At 44.0% G+C, this 18,905-nt stretch overlaps 1 protein-coding gene and 1 long non-coding RNA gene across 10 annotated transcripts in view; one reads left to right on the top strand and one right to left on the bottom strand.

Moving 5' to 3' along the window:
* rbfox3a (RNA binding fox-1 homolog 3a) overlaps positions 1–18,905 on the bottom strand; it is a 1,290,878-nt gene that overhangs the window by 69,818 nt on the left and 1,202,155 nt on the right. For all 9 annotated transcript variants that reach the window (XM_051936516.1, XM_051936518.1, XM_051936520.1 and 6 more), the window contains one exon: positions 1,519–1,572. In XM_051936516.1, the coding sequence (XP_051792476.1) occupies positions 1,519–1,572 (54 nt within the window). The remainder of the gene's footprint in view (positions 1–1,518; positions 1,573–18,905) is intronic.
* Positions 5,925–8,546, top strand: LOC127530180 (uncharacterized). The gene is made up of 2 exons (XR_007936708.1): positions 5,925–5,954; positions 8,491–8,546. It is a non-coding gene; the product is annotated as an uncharacterized LOC127530180 (long non-coding RNA).

Here is an 18,905-nt window from a genome sequence, read left to right as displayed (position 1 = left end):
ACCCGTGTATATTTGCTGTACATTATTTGGTTTAATTAAATACTTGGAAGGAAAGTGAAGAGAAAAAAAGTGAGAGATTGTGTATTATTCCTCCATTTTAGACTTCAAATCATTTGGGCGATATCCTTAGAAAGGAAAAAAAAAATCTAGGACATGAGAATGGCCTGACACAGCTGAGTTAAAGCACTAGCAAGCCATGAAATTCAATTATTGGGAAGGACTGTTTTCTAATTAAGCAACTGGACTGGGGCAAAAACCTGCTGGCACTGCGGCCCTCCGGGACTGACTTTGCCCACACCCCTGCTCTATGGCATTATGAGCAGGGCGGCAGCAGAGATGGCCTTGTCTGACTGCTCTTCAGAACAAATCAAAAAAGATGAGATGCTGCTGTCCTGTCTGGTAAAAAGAAAACCAAATTGTGATTGGCCGAGAGTCGCATCCTGGCAGTTTAAGGGAAAGCCAAAAAACATTAAGGCCACGGCCCAGGGTGTGCCACACCTGAGGAGATGTAAACTCCGATTTTTTTTTTTTTTTAAATATATATATATTTTTTTAAATATATTTTATTTATTATGAAGATTCATTTATCACGACTTTCTCACTAGTTGAGATATCATATGCAAAGGAAAAACCTCTGTTTATTAACTCTATCTAGCAAATGCTGTTATACAAAGCAGCCATCATGGTGTCACAGTAGTCAGTGCATTCCCAAAGGTGTCAGATTAATATGGGATTTCAGATTGGCTGGATTGTGAGTGAGTGAGTGGTCCTGCGACGGACGGCCTATTCTCTTGATAAAGTCCGGTGCTGCTAGGATAAGGCTTCAAGCCAACTGATCCTGAACTGGTTTGAGAATATTGTGTTCTGTATTATCCAAAGTGACTTGCAAATGACAAGCACAAGATACTCTTCTTTCCAAACATGTGCTGCTTTGTACTGGCAGGTGTCACAGGTGATAATTCACTCACAGTTCTACATCCTCACAAGGAGAGGCTGACCGCAAACCCAAGACGGCCAATTCAGTAAACAGCAACCATTTAAACTAAAAGGAATTTCGCAATTTCGAGATATTACTCAAGGTCTCATTCTCTTTCTCACCGAATTGTCTCCCCTTGCTAAAGCAGCTTATGAGATTTTGTTAGCATCACTCAAAGACTCAATAGATGGGGGCTGAGCAGTGCAGTGCGGTGCAGTTCAGTGCCATGGCCACTAGGAGGCCCCGCTCCTTGAGGTTCTGATTCCCAGCTCTGGTCCAATAAGCAGTCCTCTAACTGATTAAAGAGCACCACACGAGTTCCCAGTGAGAAGGGTGGTATATAAAATAAACACTGACTGACTGCAGACAATAATATTAGGACCCCCTTCTAAACAAGGCACAGGGCCCACACATGCCTGCAATGCATCAACGTACCTAAAAGGTGAAATCATCAATGCATCATAAGCAAACTGTTCAATGCTTCAGCTCCACTGGACTCTACGTTTAAAAAGAGCAACACTAAAAAGAAGCAGTTCACTTACCTTGGACCCTCGTTCATTAAAAATTATCTCGACGTCTAGAATTTTCCCAAATTGCTGGAACAAAAAAAGAAACAGAAAACAATCATTATACGAGGGACACTTTTGTTGTGGGCTCTGGCAGCTTGATCTGGGCTGTTGAGGCCCACACATTTTTCTTCTATGTATGAACATTTCCAAAAGATCCCCTCCCTGACACTGGCATTCTCCAGCTATTTAGGGGCACCTCACTGGCCTGAGATGGCTGCCATGTTACAGCACCAATATAATCCGGTGTGGCCTGCCAGCTGTAGGAATTAGAAGTGAATCAAAGTTGGGTTTCCAGCTAAAGAAAAATATGTAAGTATGTAATCAAAGTAAAGGAAAATCAACAAGTGCTGCTTTCTCAAATGTCCAGGAGATGGGGTTCAAGTCCTCGCTCATTTAAAATTGTGCCTGTTAGGTGGACAGATTGTGGACGTGAGCCGGTGCTCCGTCTAGGGTTGGCTCCTGCTTTGCACCTGATGATGCAGGGACTGGCCCCTGGCCTGCTACTATTCAGAGTTGGATTAAGTATGCTTGAAAAATGAAATGATGACATTTTTCTTTAGTGATCACCATCCTAAGATAAAGAAAAGAATACGCCTTTGATTCAACAGCTCACTTCGGGTCACCAAGTGACTAACAGCAGTGGGGAGCGTCAAGCAGCAGCCTTTTGCTTTACACTTTCACAGGTGAGCCCCACAGCCTGCTAATGTCATGGGGTGCAGGTGTGCCCTTGTGGTGACGAGTGCATGAATAATTATATACCACATATGTGTCCCATGTCTCACTTCAGGTACAAGATTGCGTGGCCTGTTTCATGGTGGCGTGTTGGATCTCTTGGCTTTAAACTTGTCACTTTTAGGCTAATTTGACTTGAAGACAACTAAATTCCACCTTTGCACCACCTGTTTTTTTTTAATACACATGATAATGTAGCTCTGCATGGCACATTATAGAAATGAAAAGTCTCTGTGTGAAGAAGGCCAAGTATGGATTTTGATGATGCCTCTGATGCGGCATAGAGGGGAGAAGGACTACATTAGCATTCTGTGTTCAGCTCTTGTTGGCTTTTTGATTTTATAGTCCTAAAAAAATCATGAGGAGGAGCAGACGCAACACGAATACTTAGATGGAGTTTCATTCCAAGATACACTGACTAATCTACGAATTGTCCTTGTTAAGTGCCCCAAAATGTCACTTGTTGAACATCACATAATTGCCAGCCAGTGCCAGAAGCTGAGATTGCATTGTAGAATGTCAAGGAAGTGTCACTGAAGTCAGACGGGCTAACAGAGCAAAGGCAAGGATTTAGCAGCGGGCTTCTTGTTACACCCATGAAGGGGCCACTTATCTTTCTCTGTAACTTTTTTTTTGGGGGAAAAATTGTGTACTTTATTACATAAACAATGCTGCTTATGTCTTTTATTAAAAAAACACTTTCCCCATGTATTTAAAAATATCTGCACATTGTAATGTCAAGCCAGATGATGAACTTCAAATGGTGGAGTGGAGTAATCCTATTCTCTGGCTGGGGAAGTCGGCTGTTCTTTAATCTCAAGGCCCTTTGCTGCCCTCTATGGGAGGACCACCAGGCAGGGGGGTCTGGGCTCTGATATTTAAGTAGTTGTAGCCCTGAGTGAACTTCTCAGCAGAGACAAACGGCTCTGTGACAGATCTGCAAAAGTGAGGAGAGACTGACGACAGAGCCTGCTGTTGTGTAAAAGGTGGCTACAAGTCCAGTTGTTCGTCAAGTCAAAGCTCAGTTGGCAGACAAGCGGCTTTTCCATCAAGTTTAGTCCTCCTGCTGTTGCCATCTCAAGGAGGAAGAGCAAAAAAGGAATGGAGCGAAGTCACACCGGGGGAATTCCTGACCAGACTCATATTAGTTATCCGCATACCCTGTGCTAAAGTAAAAGTGAAGAAACACATGAATATGAAACCTGTTAAAGAAGTGACTTTTTTCAGAAGATAAAGATTTAACTTGTGTTATAGACAGAGGAAAAATAGACAAAAGAGTCATCCAACTGATCGGCAGAATAAAGTGGTTCCTTTGGGTGTAACATTCCTGCTTTTTGTTGTCCTTGAGTTTTGAAAAGTGACAGCGTTCACGATAAGGCAGCAAGCTGTATCCTGGCAGATAGGCTTATGCTAAAAATCATCTTTCTGTTCAGCTCTAATCCACCCTGAAGGAGACGCTGTATAGACTTCATAGAAACGACTGGCCGAGAATTCAGAATCAGGTAAGCGGCTGCCTTACTGAATGGACCCTCGTCAACCGAATACTCGATTAAGTTGAGCTGGAGAGATGGAATTGACACCAAGTGCAAACAAGTGAGGAATAAGACGCACCGTTTTTTGTTCAGTACCAGTAGATTCTGCTTCTAACATATATATTTTATTAAGCTCAAATAACATCTAGTTCAGAGAAGTCCGACCTATCAATGCTTTAACTTTAAGTTCAGATTAAGGTCCCCTTTAATGTCATCGCTTCACAGTACAGTGAGATTCTTCCCTACATGCGCCCACAGACTAGTGACATTAGTGCAGTACCAACAAGAGACGATGAAGAGAACACCAGACCACAGAAAAAGAAGAACAAAAATAGAAAACAGTCCACTCATCTAGCAGAATTCAGTGCTGTGAGTGCCAGGGGTTCTAAATGAAGCAGGGTGCAGGATGGCTTTGCGTTTAATAATATGGTTTGTCCTTTTCAGTCAACACGTGTTATAAATGTCCTGAATACAAGGGAGCTGCGTGCCACAGATAGTTTGAAATGATTTCACCACTTTGTGCTTTTCCCTGCAGCCCTGGGCTGAGTAGGTGCCAAAATCAGAGTGCCATGCAGCCAGTTAGGACAATCCTCACGAGTCTTCTGGCAGGAATTAAAATAAAAAAAATAAACACTACAAAGAACACACATACAATATTTACATTCTCACACCTGCTTAAATCCCAGAGCTCACCCAGCAACCTCAGGCACAAGGCCGAGATCTGCCCACTTCCACGGGTCCACTTTAATTAACCTAAACAACATAATAGATATGGGAGGAATCCAGGCACTGGATTTGAACCAACAGCACTAGAGCTGTAAATCAATCCAGGGTTTTCTAACCATAAAAATAAGGCATATGATGCTTTTCTTCTAATTGTCTCTAACAGGTGGCTCTCAACCTTTGAAAGACCTATCTGAGAACAAAGTGATTCTGTGTATGGGTGCACAGAAGGTATTTTTCCCTGTTTTTCTGGTGTAGGAGTCTTTACAAATGTTCCCGTGTGCAAATATTTAAATGGCTCTTGCCGGGTGAGTATGAAAGGGTAGAATGGGCTCCTTTAACGTTTACATTTTATAGTCTTGATGTCCTCGGACAGAAAAGAGATTTAGCTATTGACTGCTGACTCATCCACAGTCTTCTGCCTTACGACCTCCTGATTCATCCCGTGTTAGATAGAGTCAGTCCCCCAGTGGCTGGCGTCCACTCCTGTACGACAAAATTAGTGAGCGTCTTCACCGTCAATGTGTTACCGTAAAATCACTGAGAGATGTTACACAAGGAAGACAACTGATTCACTTTAGAGTCAGCCATCATCCAACGACCTATGTCCTATCTTAGAGTCATTTAGCAAAATACAACGCTTCTCACTTTGTTTGCATACGGAATAGCACAGTCATTAGCAGTGCTGCGTCAAAGCTACAGAGTCCTGGGTTTAAACTGCGGCCCCACCATTGTCTGTGTGAAGTTTACCAGGGTAGTAAAAGACGTTAGTCTGAAGTGAAACAGCTACTCTGAGTTTGTGGGCCGGTGCCCTGCACGTGATTGGTCTTCTGCTATGTGCCCACTGCTGTTGTGACAGACTGTGGCCCAATTGGAATCCAGAAGGTTTACTGTATTTATCTCTATAGTGATGGGGTAAAGCACAGCGGTTAGGGTGACTGCCTCAAAGCGTCAGGGACCCGAGTTCACTTTTAGCTTTGTCACGACTACTCCCGTTTTCTCCCATATTGAAAATATGTGCATGTTGGGCTAACTGGCTGTGTCTGTGAGTGTGCCCTGGGGTGAGCAGACATGCCAGGGTTGGTTTCTGGGAAGGATTCAATACAGCTGTCATTCTCAGAAAAAGCGAGTTTTTAAAAGTAGAGAATGGATGTGATTTGAGGGGTCAGCTTTTGCTGTTTCAGCCATCCTATAGCCAGAGGACACTTTAAACGTATGCATCTACTACTGAAAAAAATAATCTTAATGAAGACCACTTTAAGACAAATCAAAAAAAAAAAATCAAGTGCTGCTCCTTTTACGTTGCTATGGTCCGGTTTGTCTGGAGGGATTTTCTTTAACAAGAAGACGAGTGCAAATTAAAATGGAATCGAGCATCCAGAGTAAAAGAGCAGGAGGACTGAGCTTCAAGTGTGAGCACTGGTGAGTACGCTTAGTTAGTATGAGGGTCTTGGGTGGGAAAACTGCCATTAAGGAGTGAGAGAGAATGGTTATCATAATGTAAAACGTAGGGAAGCCAGCACTCAGCCTCCTGAATGAAGCACAGGCTCTCCTGAAAGGATCATTTGTGAAATTTCAAACTTAAATACTTGTATGCTTTCAGTATTTCAGTTTTTTTACATACCATTCTCCACTGAACATAACAAAGGTAAGTGTTGTAGGGGGCTAGAGTGTATCCCAGCAGCACTGGGCATAAGCAACGGACACGGTGCCATTCTATCACAGGGCTCAGTTACGCTCAACTCCTTACTCACCAGTTAACCTAAAGTCGGGGTCACATTCTAATCAGAGGGGGTGTCAAACTTGGCAACTGCAGTTGTTCATTTTGTCACCGGATGTCAGATCACACGAACACAAACTGCAGGTTATGTCAAATTAGACGGCCGTATGACCGTTTTCCAGCACAGGCTCACATTTCCAAAGCATCATATGCTGCTCTGTATGAAGGCTTTACAGATTCAGGGAGTTCAGCTGCAGGTTCAGCCATTTTCTTTTTCCCCATTCTGTCGTGGTGTGTAAAACACTGAGCATCAGAGAGACGAGCCTCTTTTCTGTTTGCAAGGTCCACCAAGGTCCAAAACACCTGCATTCCTTATTCCTCCTGGCTGCATTCTATGAATTGTACTTTCCAGGTAAACACTCATGGGTTGTCAGCTCTCACACTCACACAACCAATCTCTCTGACTAAAGACAAAATCAAAGTGCCAGTCACAGACTTGTTGAAACGGGCATGTCAGGTTGGTCACAGTAGCCTGTTGCACTTCTGCCAACTTGTCAAGATTATGTCAATAAAGGTTGCGACTGAAAATTGGTGGAAAAATCATGTAATTTGACAAGGGCCTTAACTTGCATGCCTTTGGTGATGTGGGAGAGAAACTGGGGTACCAGAGGACAACCCACTCAGCCACAGGAAGAATGTGGAGACGCCACACAGATGATGACTGGGCAAATGCATCAGACTGAGCATACGTGAAGTGTGCGTGTCAGAGTGTCTGTTTATGTGTATTACATGCAACATAGGCAGAAGAATACTGGTGACTAACTGGATAAAACATTCGGAAAGGCGATATTCAAAATGTTAAGTAGTACAAATATATAGAAATGGAGAAGAGCAAATACATTTTCATTATGGCAGTCCTTTTCACCTTTTCTGTGCACTAGTTATGGATGAATGATAAATGACGGTGGCACAGTGGTTAGCTCTGCATAGAGTCTGCATGTTTCCCCCTTGTCCGGGTGGGTCTTCTATGGGTGCACCAGTTTCTGCCCACAGTCCAAAGGGCATTCAGGGTTATGCTGGGTAAGTGAACTGGCGATGCTAAATTAACTCTTAGTGTGTGTCCACCCTGCAAGGGACTGGTGTCCCATCTGGGTATTGTGATATAGATCAGGGGTCACCAACTCCGCTCCTGGAGGACCACAGTGGCTGCAGGTTTTCATTCTAACCCTTTTTTTTTTTTTTTTTTTTTTTTTTTTTTTTAAATGAGTGCCCTGTTTGTGCTGCTAATTAACTTCTTATGAATTCATTTTAATTGACTTCTCTTTTAAGATTTGTTCCTCTGAATGGCTTCATTTCTTTCCTCAAATGGCACCCAAACAGAAATGAAATGTGAAGTGAGGGAGCCAAGAGAAGACCACTAAGTCGGGGCCACAAACTCCAACCAATTTCACTCCAACCAGTTCCTACATTAGGCGATGATTCTTGTTGTTCATTAAACCCGTTGTTTAATCCCAGGGTTTGTTGCTGCTCTCATTGTGCATTCGCAGTCCTTTCTGAAATTGTGGATTTTCTCTTTCTAAGAACTCTGTTAAAATGTTTTGTGGACCTGAGCAGACCAACATTCCTGAGACCTTCATCTTTCTTTATTTTCAGATATTGTGTGATGGACACCAGTTGTTTTGGCTCATTTTGTATCTTGTTATTGTCTGGCTGCTAATTAAGGAAAACGAAACAATTAAGGGGTCTGAGTCTTCAAGAGCAAGTCAATTAAAATTAGTTCAAAAGAAGTTAATTAGCAACAAAAACAGGTCACTGATTAAGAAAAGGGTGAGAATGAAAACCTGCAGCCACGGTGGTCCTCCAGGACTGGAGCTGGCGACCCCTGATATAGATATGTTACTGAATTGGTATTGTTATATTGATATGTTATTGATTTATTTTTTCCCATCCTTTTGTTATATGAATTGTTATATTGATATGTTGATTTATTTTTTCCCATCCTTTTTTAATGTCATGAGAAATATGCACACACTTGAACAATATTTTAGAAAAAAAAAAAAATTGTATACGACTGAGGAGGGCTAACCGCAGTGCCTAAATTTAAAAATACTATCATAACACAATCATAATTCATTGTAGCAGCATTTCTGTTTCAGTTATGCTGTGTGTGTGTGTGTGTGTGTGTGTGGGCTGAGTCGCCTGTGACATTCATTATTGTCTCTTTTTCTTGTCTTTCAGGCAATGAAAATTTTAAAAAGAAAAAATGGAGCCTTTCTAGCTAATTACAGATTTGCCCAGCCTGCCGATCTGCCTGCCCTGCTATCATTACACCAGTGAACAAAGGCAGAGTAGACCTGCCGCTCCTGACCTTTGACCTGCGGATGCAGGAGCTGGCTGGTTTGAGCCACGTTTGCAGTGATCTACCGACTGGAACATGTGGATGGAAACAAACTGTGACGAGATGTGTGCATTTAACGCAGGAGTGGATCCATGTCAATGTTAAGGGCCAAGCACAGAAAATACTGCATTGATAAGACATCTATACGTGTATCTGTAAGGCTCACGCCAGTGTAATCCCACAAAGGAATCAGAAATCACAGAGATGAAGTACAAGCAGTTGGTCCCAAACCAAAGAGCTTGAAGCTAACATATCTAGAAATGGAGGTTGGTTTCAAATCAGCCTGACGCACCTTCACTGCTGGAGTTTTTCTTTAATGGGGACGCCCCACCACTGCAGTTCTCTCACAGTGGTCTGAGGTGAGTGCCACTAAATGCCAAGGAAGTATCTTCTGCTACCACCAGGGCAATTCAGATGTGGTCCGGCAGCACAAATCTTTATTTAGTGGGAAAAAAGGTAGAAGCCCTGAAGGAAATCCATCGGAACACACAGAGAAAAAGACAGCACAGTGTCACCCGGATTAATGCACTCAAAGGAGCATCTTGTGCCAGCATGTTGGTGCCCACATCTTTTGAGGTGCAGAGGGGTTATAATGGCATTCCTTCACCTTATTGATTCCTTTGTTAAGTACACTTAGAAGACTCCTCTTCCTGTTAAGTAGTCTTTGCGGTTTTCTCACAGCAAGGCACGCGTTCCCAGATCAGCCATCACTCCCATTTTAAGGGCGTAATTTCAACTTATCTTGGAAAATTTACCAGAGGTGCTCACTGCCCCGTACTTGAATGGCTCGATGGAGCAGATCGCATACTTCAGGTATCGTGAGGGCTGCACACGGCCGTGACAAATGTGCGTGTGAGCAGGCCAGGGTCTTTATTTATTTTTTTCTTTTCCTTCGGCAGTCTGGCGTGTTCTCATGGGGTTAACAAGCTTAAGTATTCCATTTAACAGGTTTGCCTTCAGATCATTAGAAAACAGTGGAATGAAAGCAAACCTTAAGTTCTTCTAATGACTGGAATGAAAGCAGGTTTTAATTGCTGTCTACAATGGTCGTATTATTTCATTAAAACTAATTACCCTGTCAAACAGCTCGCGTCGGCTTCATTTCAGCACAACAGGGAAGAAATGGGCCTCCCAGGCGAACTGTGCTCGATGGAATTGATCGCCTGGCTCAGGGACTAATCAGGGTAGGGAACGGCTTCTTTTATCTTACAATACAATACAGTGGACGAAAATAAAGACACCAAGAAGAGAGTGAAACGCAAGAGAAGCGGGCTGCGGGGTGAGTTTGGATGCAGCTGAGGAGGCTTGATGGTGGCTTTAGATGGCCACAGCTTCCTGGCAGGGCGATCGCATCAATAGCTGCACATTCTGCATTTGCTTAGGTTCATGAAATCTGAGCAGGTGAAGAGCTTTAAATATGGCCGGACCAAGACCTTGCCATATCGAGAAACCTCATACAGGGGAGTGGGAATGACGGAGGATTATTTTACAGGATTGTGCTTCTTGGTGAGAAATGAAACCTGGTAAAGAAATAAGAAAGAAATTAGGGCCATAAAGCGCGGCTCCTGTCGGTACACCTGTGTGTAAAAACGGAGCAAATCGGCGCGCCAGAACACTGCGAGTGAGATACAGAGACGGATTCCACTTGCATATCTCATAAAACATTGGAACTTTATGAAGGAGCACGTTTACGCTTAATCTGAAAAGGTCCTAGGCCTGTGTTATGTATGCGTAGCAAAAGTTAATGACCAGAAAAATACAATTAAAGCCAAAAGGAGCAGGGGACAGAACAGGCAAAAATCCAAATGGAAAGAACGAGGCGCAGTTGGAATAGCAAACGATCAAAACTGAGCACTGAAGCCAAAATTGTGATCCATAAATCAAAGTCAAAATCTCTAATCCCTGCTCTGATGTCCTTTCTGTGTCTCACTAGAAATAATAATAAAAAAAAAAATGTAAAACTTTGTTTGAAAAGATCCCAGGCTGGGAGGACCTCCAGTAGAGCATGGCCATTGTGTATCGGCCAGATGAGACGACGCAGTATATGTATAAACGATAAGGTCCACGGCCACACAGAGACTGGCACAAAATGGTGGCAGCCATCCGAAAAAACAAAGTGGCGACACCAGGATAATAATAATAATAATAAAATATAAGGAATCAAAAACCGTGTAAGAGGACTCAAACTGCAGAGTGGAACGCCAAAACTCAAAGCCATCACAACCACGGCATCAGGTTGTGTTCTGTCGGCAAAACAGCAATGAAGAATAAGAGAAATGGCCCCTCAACGGAATGTACTGGTGTCGTATTGTGCTGCTGGTCACCTTGTGATGGCTTAGCTTCGGTCCAGATGTGTCATGTCATCAACCTGGAAACAACAACTCGGAAAGATCTGCGACTGTTGCTTTACAGCTTCACGTTTGTTTAGCACAGAGAACGCTCTGATCCCTGACATCCCACAAACACAGCGACATGTTTGATCTCTCCCAGAGATGTAGTGTGGACTTGAAGTGCTGTGCGCAACTGTTTGACAAAAAAAAAAAAAAAAAACTACCACTGCGCCTGAATCTGTGATGAGCAAAGTCACCAAAGTGCCTTCTGAGACCAAAGGGCATGACCTGCTGTGACATGTGAAGGCTCCATGAAGACCTCCAGTTTTACATTCTCAGTCCCCATTCGGGGTCGCAGGGTGCCAAAGATTATCATAGCAGCACTGGACGCAAAGCACGAACCAACCCTGGTCAGGGTGTCATCTCATTAGAGGGTGCACTCATAATCTCTCATATAAATTATATTCATAGATAGATAGAGCGATATTGATAGAGAGAAATAGAGAGATAGACAGATAGAGGCGGCACGGTGGCGCAGTGGTAGCACTGCTGCCTCGCAGTTAGGAGACCTGGGTTCACTTCCCGGGTCCTCCCTGCGTGGAATTTGCATGTTCTCCCCGTGTCTGCATGGGTTTCCTCCAGGTGCTCCGGTTTCCTCCCACAGTCCAAAGACATGCAGGTTAGGTGTATTGGCGATTCTACATTGGCCCTAGTGTGTGCTTAGTGTGTGGGTGTGTTTGTATGTGTCCTGCAGTGGGTTGGCACCCTGCCCAGGATTGGTTCCTGCCTTGTGCCCTGTGTTGGCTGGGATTGGCTCCAGCAGACCCCCATGACCCTGTGTTTGGATTCAGCAGGTTGGAAAATGGATGGATAGATAGACAGACAGACAGAGAATAGCTCACGCTTGTCAATTCCAGTTTCACACTCCAGAATGTCAGTCTTTGGCCCTGTATATTAAACATGGTGTCCTTGTCTATTAAGATGTCTGCTAGATCAGCTCACTGCCATTGAGCACATTACAGAGTCTAATGGCTGAAGGTAGAAATGACCTCACATGACGCTCCGTGATGTCACTAAGTTGTCTCAATCTGTCACTGAAGGTGCTCCTCATGCCGGGGATGAGGGTTGTTGTTCTAGAAGAGTCAGCAGCTTGACGAGTGACCATCTGTCCTGTCACTTCCTTCAGTGAGTCCAGCCCGACTCCCAGTCTTTTTAATCAGTTTAGTTAGTCTGTTGGCATTACCAGCTCTAATGCCATTTCCCCAGCACACTAGCGCATAGAAAACGACGCTGGCCACTACATACTTATAGAAAACACGTAAGTGTGTTCTGCATACACCACATGACTTCAACCTCTTCTACCCTCGGGCCCTTCTTGTGTACAGATGGCCTCTGTGTTGGCACTCCTCTCAAGCCTGACGTTCAGTTGCACCCCAAGGGATATGCATGTCCTCACCAACTCTGCATTTTCACCATCATTGAGACACAGGGACAGAGTGGACCTCGCCCCCCTGAAGTCTATGATTATTTACTGTGTCTTAGTGATATTGAGCTTCAGGTGGTTTGGTTTGAACCGTCAGCCAAGAGTCACATGACACAGCAGTCTCAATCCATTTTAATCTCATTCAGGATCATGGGGGGACAGAGCCTGTCCTAGCAGCCTTGGGTGCAAAGCAGGAACCGAACCTGAATGCGAGAGCCTGGCTATAACTGGGTGCATTCAGTCCTACATGTCACATAACATTACATCCTCAGTCCCCCTAAAAACCAAGGGGGTCAGAATTAGGGTGCAAATAAGGAACCTTATCTTGGTCACCAGTCCATCGCCGGGCACACTCACTCCCACATTCACACTCACACTCATGCAGGGCCAGTTTACAAATGTCAGTGACCTTCATTTATACGGACAGGGACTGCGCCTTGAAACACTTCCAGATTTAGCCGTGTTTATTTCCCAAGGCTTCTGCTAACTTATGTTCATCTGTTACCTTTACAGGCCGTTTGAATGTCACTGTCTGTCCTCACAAAGAAGTCCATTTTGGTTTTTTATTCTTTTCGCATTTCAGTCTAGTTTGGGTTTACTCCATAAATGAAACAGTGTGCTTGACTGAAAAAAACCACGCAGGCCCGATAGGCAAGATTTACACGTGTGGATGAGCGATCTGAAATGTTAATGTGATGTGAATAGCAAGGACTGAGACTAACGAAACTGGAGTTGGAGGAGTGTGAAGCCAGGAGAGGAGTCTGTGCAGTAGCCGAGATCTTGAAGGCCTTAAAAACGGCAGCTGAGCTGAGGCTGAAGTGGCTAAAATGGATGATGTGACACATAAACTGAGTGATCTCCTGGATTCTTTGGTTATTTCTGCACGCTAACATTACGATGTTCGGACCATCATGAGCTAGTACTTGTCACTGCCAGCCACGGCCACTGATCCAGTTATTCAATTTTACAGTCGTTCCATTTCTTATACTTTTCTAATGAAACAATGATTTATTTTATCTCTTTTCCAGTGAAACAAACACACTTTTATGATATTTTTCTTGCACCTATAAAGAAGTCCAAAATTAAAGAGAAAGTGTTTTATTTCAGCTCTTTGTGCCATTTCTTGCTGAAAACAGATGTTCTTGCCAAGGTGGGCCATTAGCATCATAGCAGCGCTTCTGAAAGGTTGCCGGTGTGATTTACGGCGGAAAAAAAGAACATTAGTCACCATTGGGATCGGGGAAAGAAAAAGGCTTTGGAAAACAAAAAAAATGAAGGCAAACTCTCACCCGAAAAACAACACGGGAGGCTCGCTGGTCCCCCCTTCCAAAACCCCCCCACCGTCTTCCTTCTCTCGCATTGTCAGATTTCAGGACTTTACAGCCCACTGGTTAAGTACTGAAGGTGTAGGCTAACATGATGGGAGCGCTGAGGGAAATGAAGCCTATTCTGGCAGCTGGTCTCCAGACTCAGGCTCCATTTACAACATAAGTGTCCAATTAATGAAATGCCACCCCAGTGCCACTGCATGGAACAACAGTCACAAGAGTGATTGGGCCTGCTGGAGAGAACGTCCTGCAGATTAATGTCTGTCTCCCAGGTAAGTAACATTACAGGCAGACAGGCTGACAGAGATGGCGCTGGAGTGCAGGTGCAAAGCCACTTGCTGTTGTACAGTAGGGTCACCAACGGTCAGGGTGGGCTAAAGTGATAGGTGTGAGGAAGGGCAGAACACTTTAATGCTGCTGAGCAGACAAGTAGTCACAGTCGGGGCTGGGTGGGCATGAAGAGCTGGGGGTGTGCAACTCCATTACCTGCTTGTGGACTCTTCACAGTTGTCTCTGGGTGGACAGACATGTTGAAGGGGGGCACACACATGCAGTCGGTCACTAGCAGGTCAGTACAGGCAGACAAGGAGCCAAAGGTGAATGGACAGGCTTTGGGGGTAAAGGTGAGCAAAAGTGTCAGCTGTAGGTGGATGGCAAAACAGATGATTTAGGGGGGACAAAGGAGAGCTGTACACCTGCGAGCAGCAAGTGGGCAAACAAAGCGGGCACAGGTGTGTTCAGAAGGGAAAGTAGAAAAGCTGTGGAAAGACACAAGTGCTGGGATAGTAGGACAGGGACTATGGAAAGGCAAGAAATGAGCTGGAGAGTAGAGGGGTAATCCATGGGCACCAGTGGGGAGTCTCAAGTGGACTTGGAAACGGTCAAAGGTGAGTCTACGTGTAAACGTGTAGTCACAATACACACATACATACATATACCGTAAGGTTTAATCCAGTTCAGGGACTTGGAGGGCTGGACCTCATCACAGAAGCACGGGGTGCAAGGCAGGATACACTCTTGGATACGAGTGCCAGTTCATCGCAGGGCACACACACACTCACTAGGGGCTCAGTCACAGGAAGATCATGCGTGGTAGACAACCTTGTGGACAGACAAGCAGAAAAGCAGTGGCAAATGCCCAGGGTGGGCATGTGGGGTTAGGTGTGACAAGGAAGAGATGGTGGTCTGACTGTGGCCACAGACCTGCTGTCCCAACTCATGTATCTGCCTGAAATTCTGGGTGTAAATTGGGGATGCGATGGGCGATGAAGTTTATTCCAAGTTCTGCCTGGAGGTCTTCTCTGTTACTGTACTACTTTGACCAGTTGCTATATTTTATTTGAAGTTTAAATTAGCCCCTCAAATAACTTTTCTGTATATCTGTAGTCCAGTCCTCTGCCAAAAACATCTCATATAGAATATTTATATGAAAATTGTCAGTTATGAATAAAGATCAATCTGCTCTTTCATCAAAATATGTTTGTATGACAAAATAACATTCTCAATTCTGGTTACTCCAGTTTAGGGTCCAGTTTTATTGGCAGGAAAACACTGGAAAGGGGTGCCAAGCCACCACAGGACACACTCGCCCACTGGGTCAGCTTTGCATTCTCAATTAACTGAACCTACACCCCAACCTTTGGGAATGTACAAGAAGACCCCACGTATGGCACAGGGAGAAAAGACAAACTCACATGGGCAAAGAAAGACCAGGTGTTGGATTTGTGAGGCCGTCGTATCGCGTCCAGGAATCGGGTTAAACAAGCCTCCAAACTGGCAGTGTGGCCCCTGGTGGCCGGAGTGATGAACTGCAAGGCTGAATGCTCAGTCTCAAAACCTCTTTGCTGTCACAAGGTAAGTAAATAAGCTCGCCTGTTGTTTTAGAAATACGACAACAATTCCACTGCTTTTGTAAAGCTCCTTAAAATGATGTCTGGTCTAAAAAGTGAAAATCACAAAGTTGTCGGTTTAATCTTGTCCATGTCATAAAATGCTGGGGCTCCAATAGTTTAGTAAATATCTGAACAATTAACAAATTGCCTGTAAAATTTCCTCAGAATGATGTTTATTACATTAAGGGAGTAAAAGGAGTTGTTCTGTTTCAGTTTAGGAGAAACCTCATTTTAGACCGAATGACTTATTGTGTCTGTGCGTTACTCGTGTGTTGGCTGCTCTACTTAGACGTGCGTCAGTGAGTGACGTAATAAACGTTCATCTCCTTGAATCCTCTGTTGTCAGCGGTAGACACAGTAATCGTATCATATCCAGACACAACACACTCAGTTCCTTACATGTGTGCATTTCATGGTCACTCCTGTCTCAGCTTTGTAAGGATGAATACCCGCTTGCTGAAGCCAGGCTGAGGTGCCATGTTGGTGTCCTTTACTGCTCATACTTTACTGTGGCTATATATAAATGTACCTGTTGGCAGTTTATTTTATTTGAATTAGTAAAATGATTATATTGGCACTTTCATGAAGCATAAAGGGTGCTGTTGATTTTGAATTCATTTTTATTTAATATCAGCAGTTACCTAGAGTGGCCTACAGAATACGCAGAAGTAGGAAGCACTTTCTTCCATTTCCCTCTGCCATACACACAATTAGACATTTACAACAAAATGAATGTGGATGGTGAGGCTGACCAAGAGGAAGCGGGGCGCATCAATGGAGCCGAGCATCAAAGTGATTGTGGTTTAAGTGTGTCCACAAATTGCTCATATTTGACAATTTAACGACAACCTTTTTGAAGCAATGCTGCCAAATAGCCTCTTTTAAGTTTTCTGGCTGTCCTTTATTATTCAGTTTGAAACAGAAATGCGTCCAAACTGCAGAAGGTACGTTTGGCTTTGAAATAAAAATCACCTTCAGTGTCGCGTCTTTTTAGGGGTTCTGATTTTTTTATTCCAAGGTAGCTGTGCCAGAAACAATAACTGTAGCTAAGGGCAGAAACTCCTGCTGGAAGAAGGTTTTCCAGTCAAACCACTGTTTGGAGTGTTGGGAAGCCCGTGCTGGTTCAAGTGGGTTCATCCAGGTAGTGCCTATGGCTTGTTTAGGGTGGCAGTGTCCATTACACGTACATTCTTTATATTCCTGCTCACTTTTTTAATTCACGTTTTAAATGCTATTGTTTGCTTATATTTTAACAATCCAGGGTGCTCTGATGTGTTGTTCAATGCTGGTGAGGCAGACGTTACACCAGTATGTGTTACATCACTGCAGTAAGCCCAGCACAGGCCTGCTGCCCCATCGTTTCTTATATCTCTTCAGTTTCTTTGTTTTCCGCGCTAATACTTTTAATTGTATTGTTAGCTGTAATGACAATAAACATAATTGAAGTGAATTAAAGTGACGCACTTGTGTTAGTTTTTAGGAAATACTATTTCTGGACACACCACTGTTTGGCTGAGTAGTGAGGAATGTGCCCACCAATGAAAGTTAAACTATACAGGCCTATTAAACTAAAGGAATGGCCCAGTCTGACAACTTTATATGCAATTCCAGTACTGGACACACAGGCCTGTGGATCTCATGTGTGTGTTACCTTTCACCAGAATGTAACGGTTTCTTCAGAACTGTATGAGTAATAACTGTTTAAAGGAATACTCAACCTAAAAATTAGATTTTGTGTACCTCATATAGTTTGTAGTGATGCCTGCGAAAATTCTTTATCTTAAGTAGTCATGCAGAGTGTACACTAAAAAAGAAGCTACTGATACAATTCAAGTCGATGGTGACCAGTGTTGGACAACATCACACAATAACAAACATTCATGAAAAACTCTTGTGTAACTTGTGCCACTAAACACTCCTGAGGTGATCCAGGTGTGAATACGAACATCAGTGGAACAACGGAAGGCAGCCCTTCAGTCCAAATGCTTGTCTGCATCTGAGTGTTGTGGCGGACGGCCGGGAAGCCTCTTCTGTATACGGTCCCGGGCCGAACAGAACCTCCCCATGGACTCTAGACGGCAGCCCCCCCTGGGTGGCAGTAGTGCCTCGGATTCCCGCAGGGCTCCATGGGAGTTCTCTACGACCCTGTTGGGATCCGGGGGTGCCACCAAGGGGTGCTGCAGTAGTTCCTGAGCCCATGTGGGCGGTTCTTGAGCCACACCCGGAAATGGGTCAACACACACCTGGAGCACATCTGGGTGGGCTATAAAAGGAGCCAGAGAGGGAGGAGTGGAGGAGAAATTAAAAGAGTGGAGAAGAAGTGTTGAGTATTGTGCTTGAGACTGTGTTGTGCCAGTGGGAAACAAGAAGGCGTTTCCCACGAGGTGAAGGAAAATAAAAGCCTGTGTTTTTATAAGTCTGCCTCGGGTTGAGCGCTCGTATAGCACCTTGGTCACAGTCTGTTCCATCTTAGAGCACGAGGGTGTTGTCCAGAGGAGACCTGCTAGGGATCTGCACTGGCAATCGGAAGGTTGCCGGTTCGAATCCCATAAATGCCAAAAGGGTCTCTGCTCTGTTGGGCCCTTGAGCAAGGCCCTTAACCTGCAATTGCTGAGCGCTTTGAGTAGCGAGAAAAGCGCTATATAAATGCAAAGAATTAATGAATTAATTTGTTTAGCAGTATTTTAGTAAAAATACACGTCTGTACCATGGCGATCACATGACTGGATGACTTCATCTGTGGATTACACAATGTAAGATTTTTGTCATGGAAGTTTTGATATTGTTTGCTGTTGGCCACCATTGACTCTTCATACTGTATCAGGAACTTTCTTTAATCTCCATTCTTCATGACAAGATGAGTTTAAAATTTTTCTCGGCCATCACTACAAACTACATGGGGTAAGTAACAAGCAGTAAGTATTCCTTCAACAAATTAAATAAATATGAATGATAAAAATAAGAAAAATCGCATGGTCGGTTGAGCCCCATCACATTCACACTTGGCCACAGTCTTCATGCCAGGCTTTAGTGAAACGCCAATCCAGTGAAACATAACAAACACACCACTCAGCTGGAGTTGGACAGGAGTGCCGAAGCGTATTTATATCGAATGAGAATCAATTCCAGGCTAGGGTCACCGACCGCCCGTGAGGTCAGAGGATCACTGATAAAGGGGGTCGATGAAATCAAGTTTGCTCTCGAAGAAACCAACGCCCTTCA

The sequence above is a fragment of the Erpetoichthys calabaricus genome, chromosome 14 (genome assembly GCF_900747795.2).
Source record: "Erpetoichthys calabaricus chromosome 14, fErpCal1.3, whole genome shotgun sequence".
NCBI lineage: Eukaryota > Metazoa > Chordata > Cladistia > Polypteriformes > Polypteridae > Erpetoichthys > Erpetoichthys calabaricus.
The sequence above is the reverse complement of the archived record's forward strand: the minus strand, read 5'-3'. Positions and strand labels throughout refer to the sequence as shown.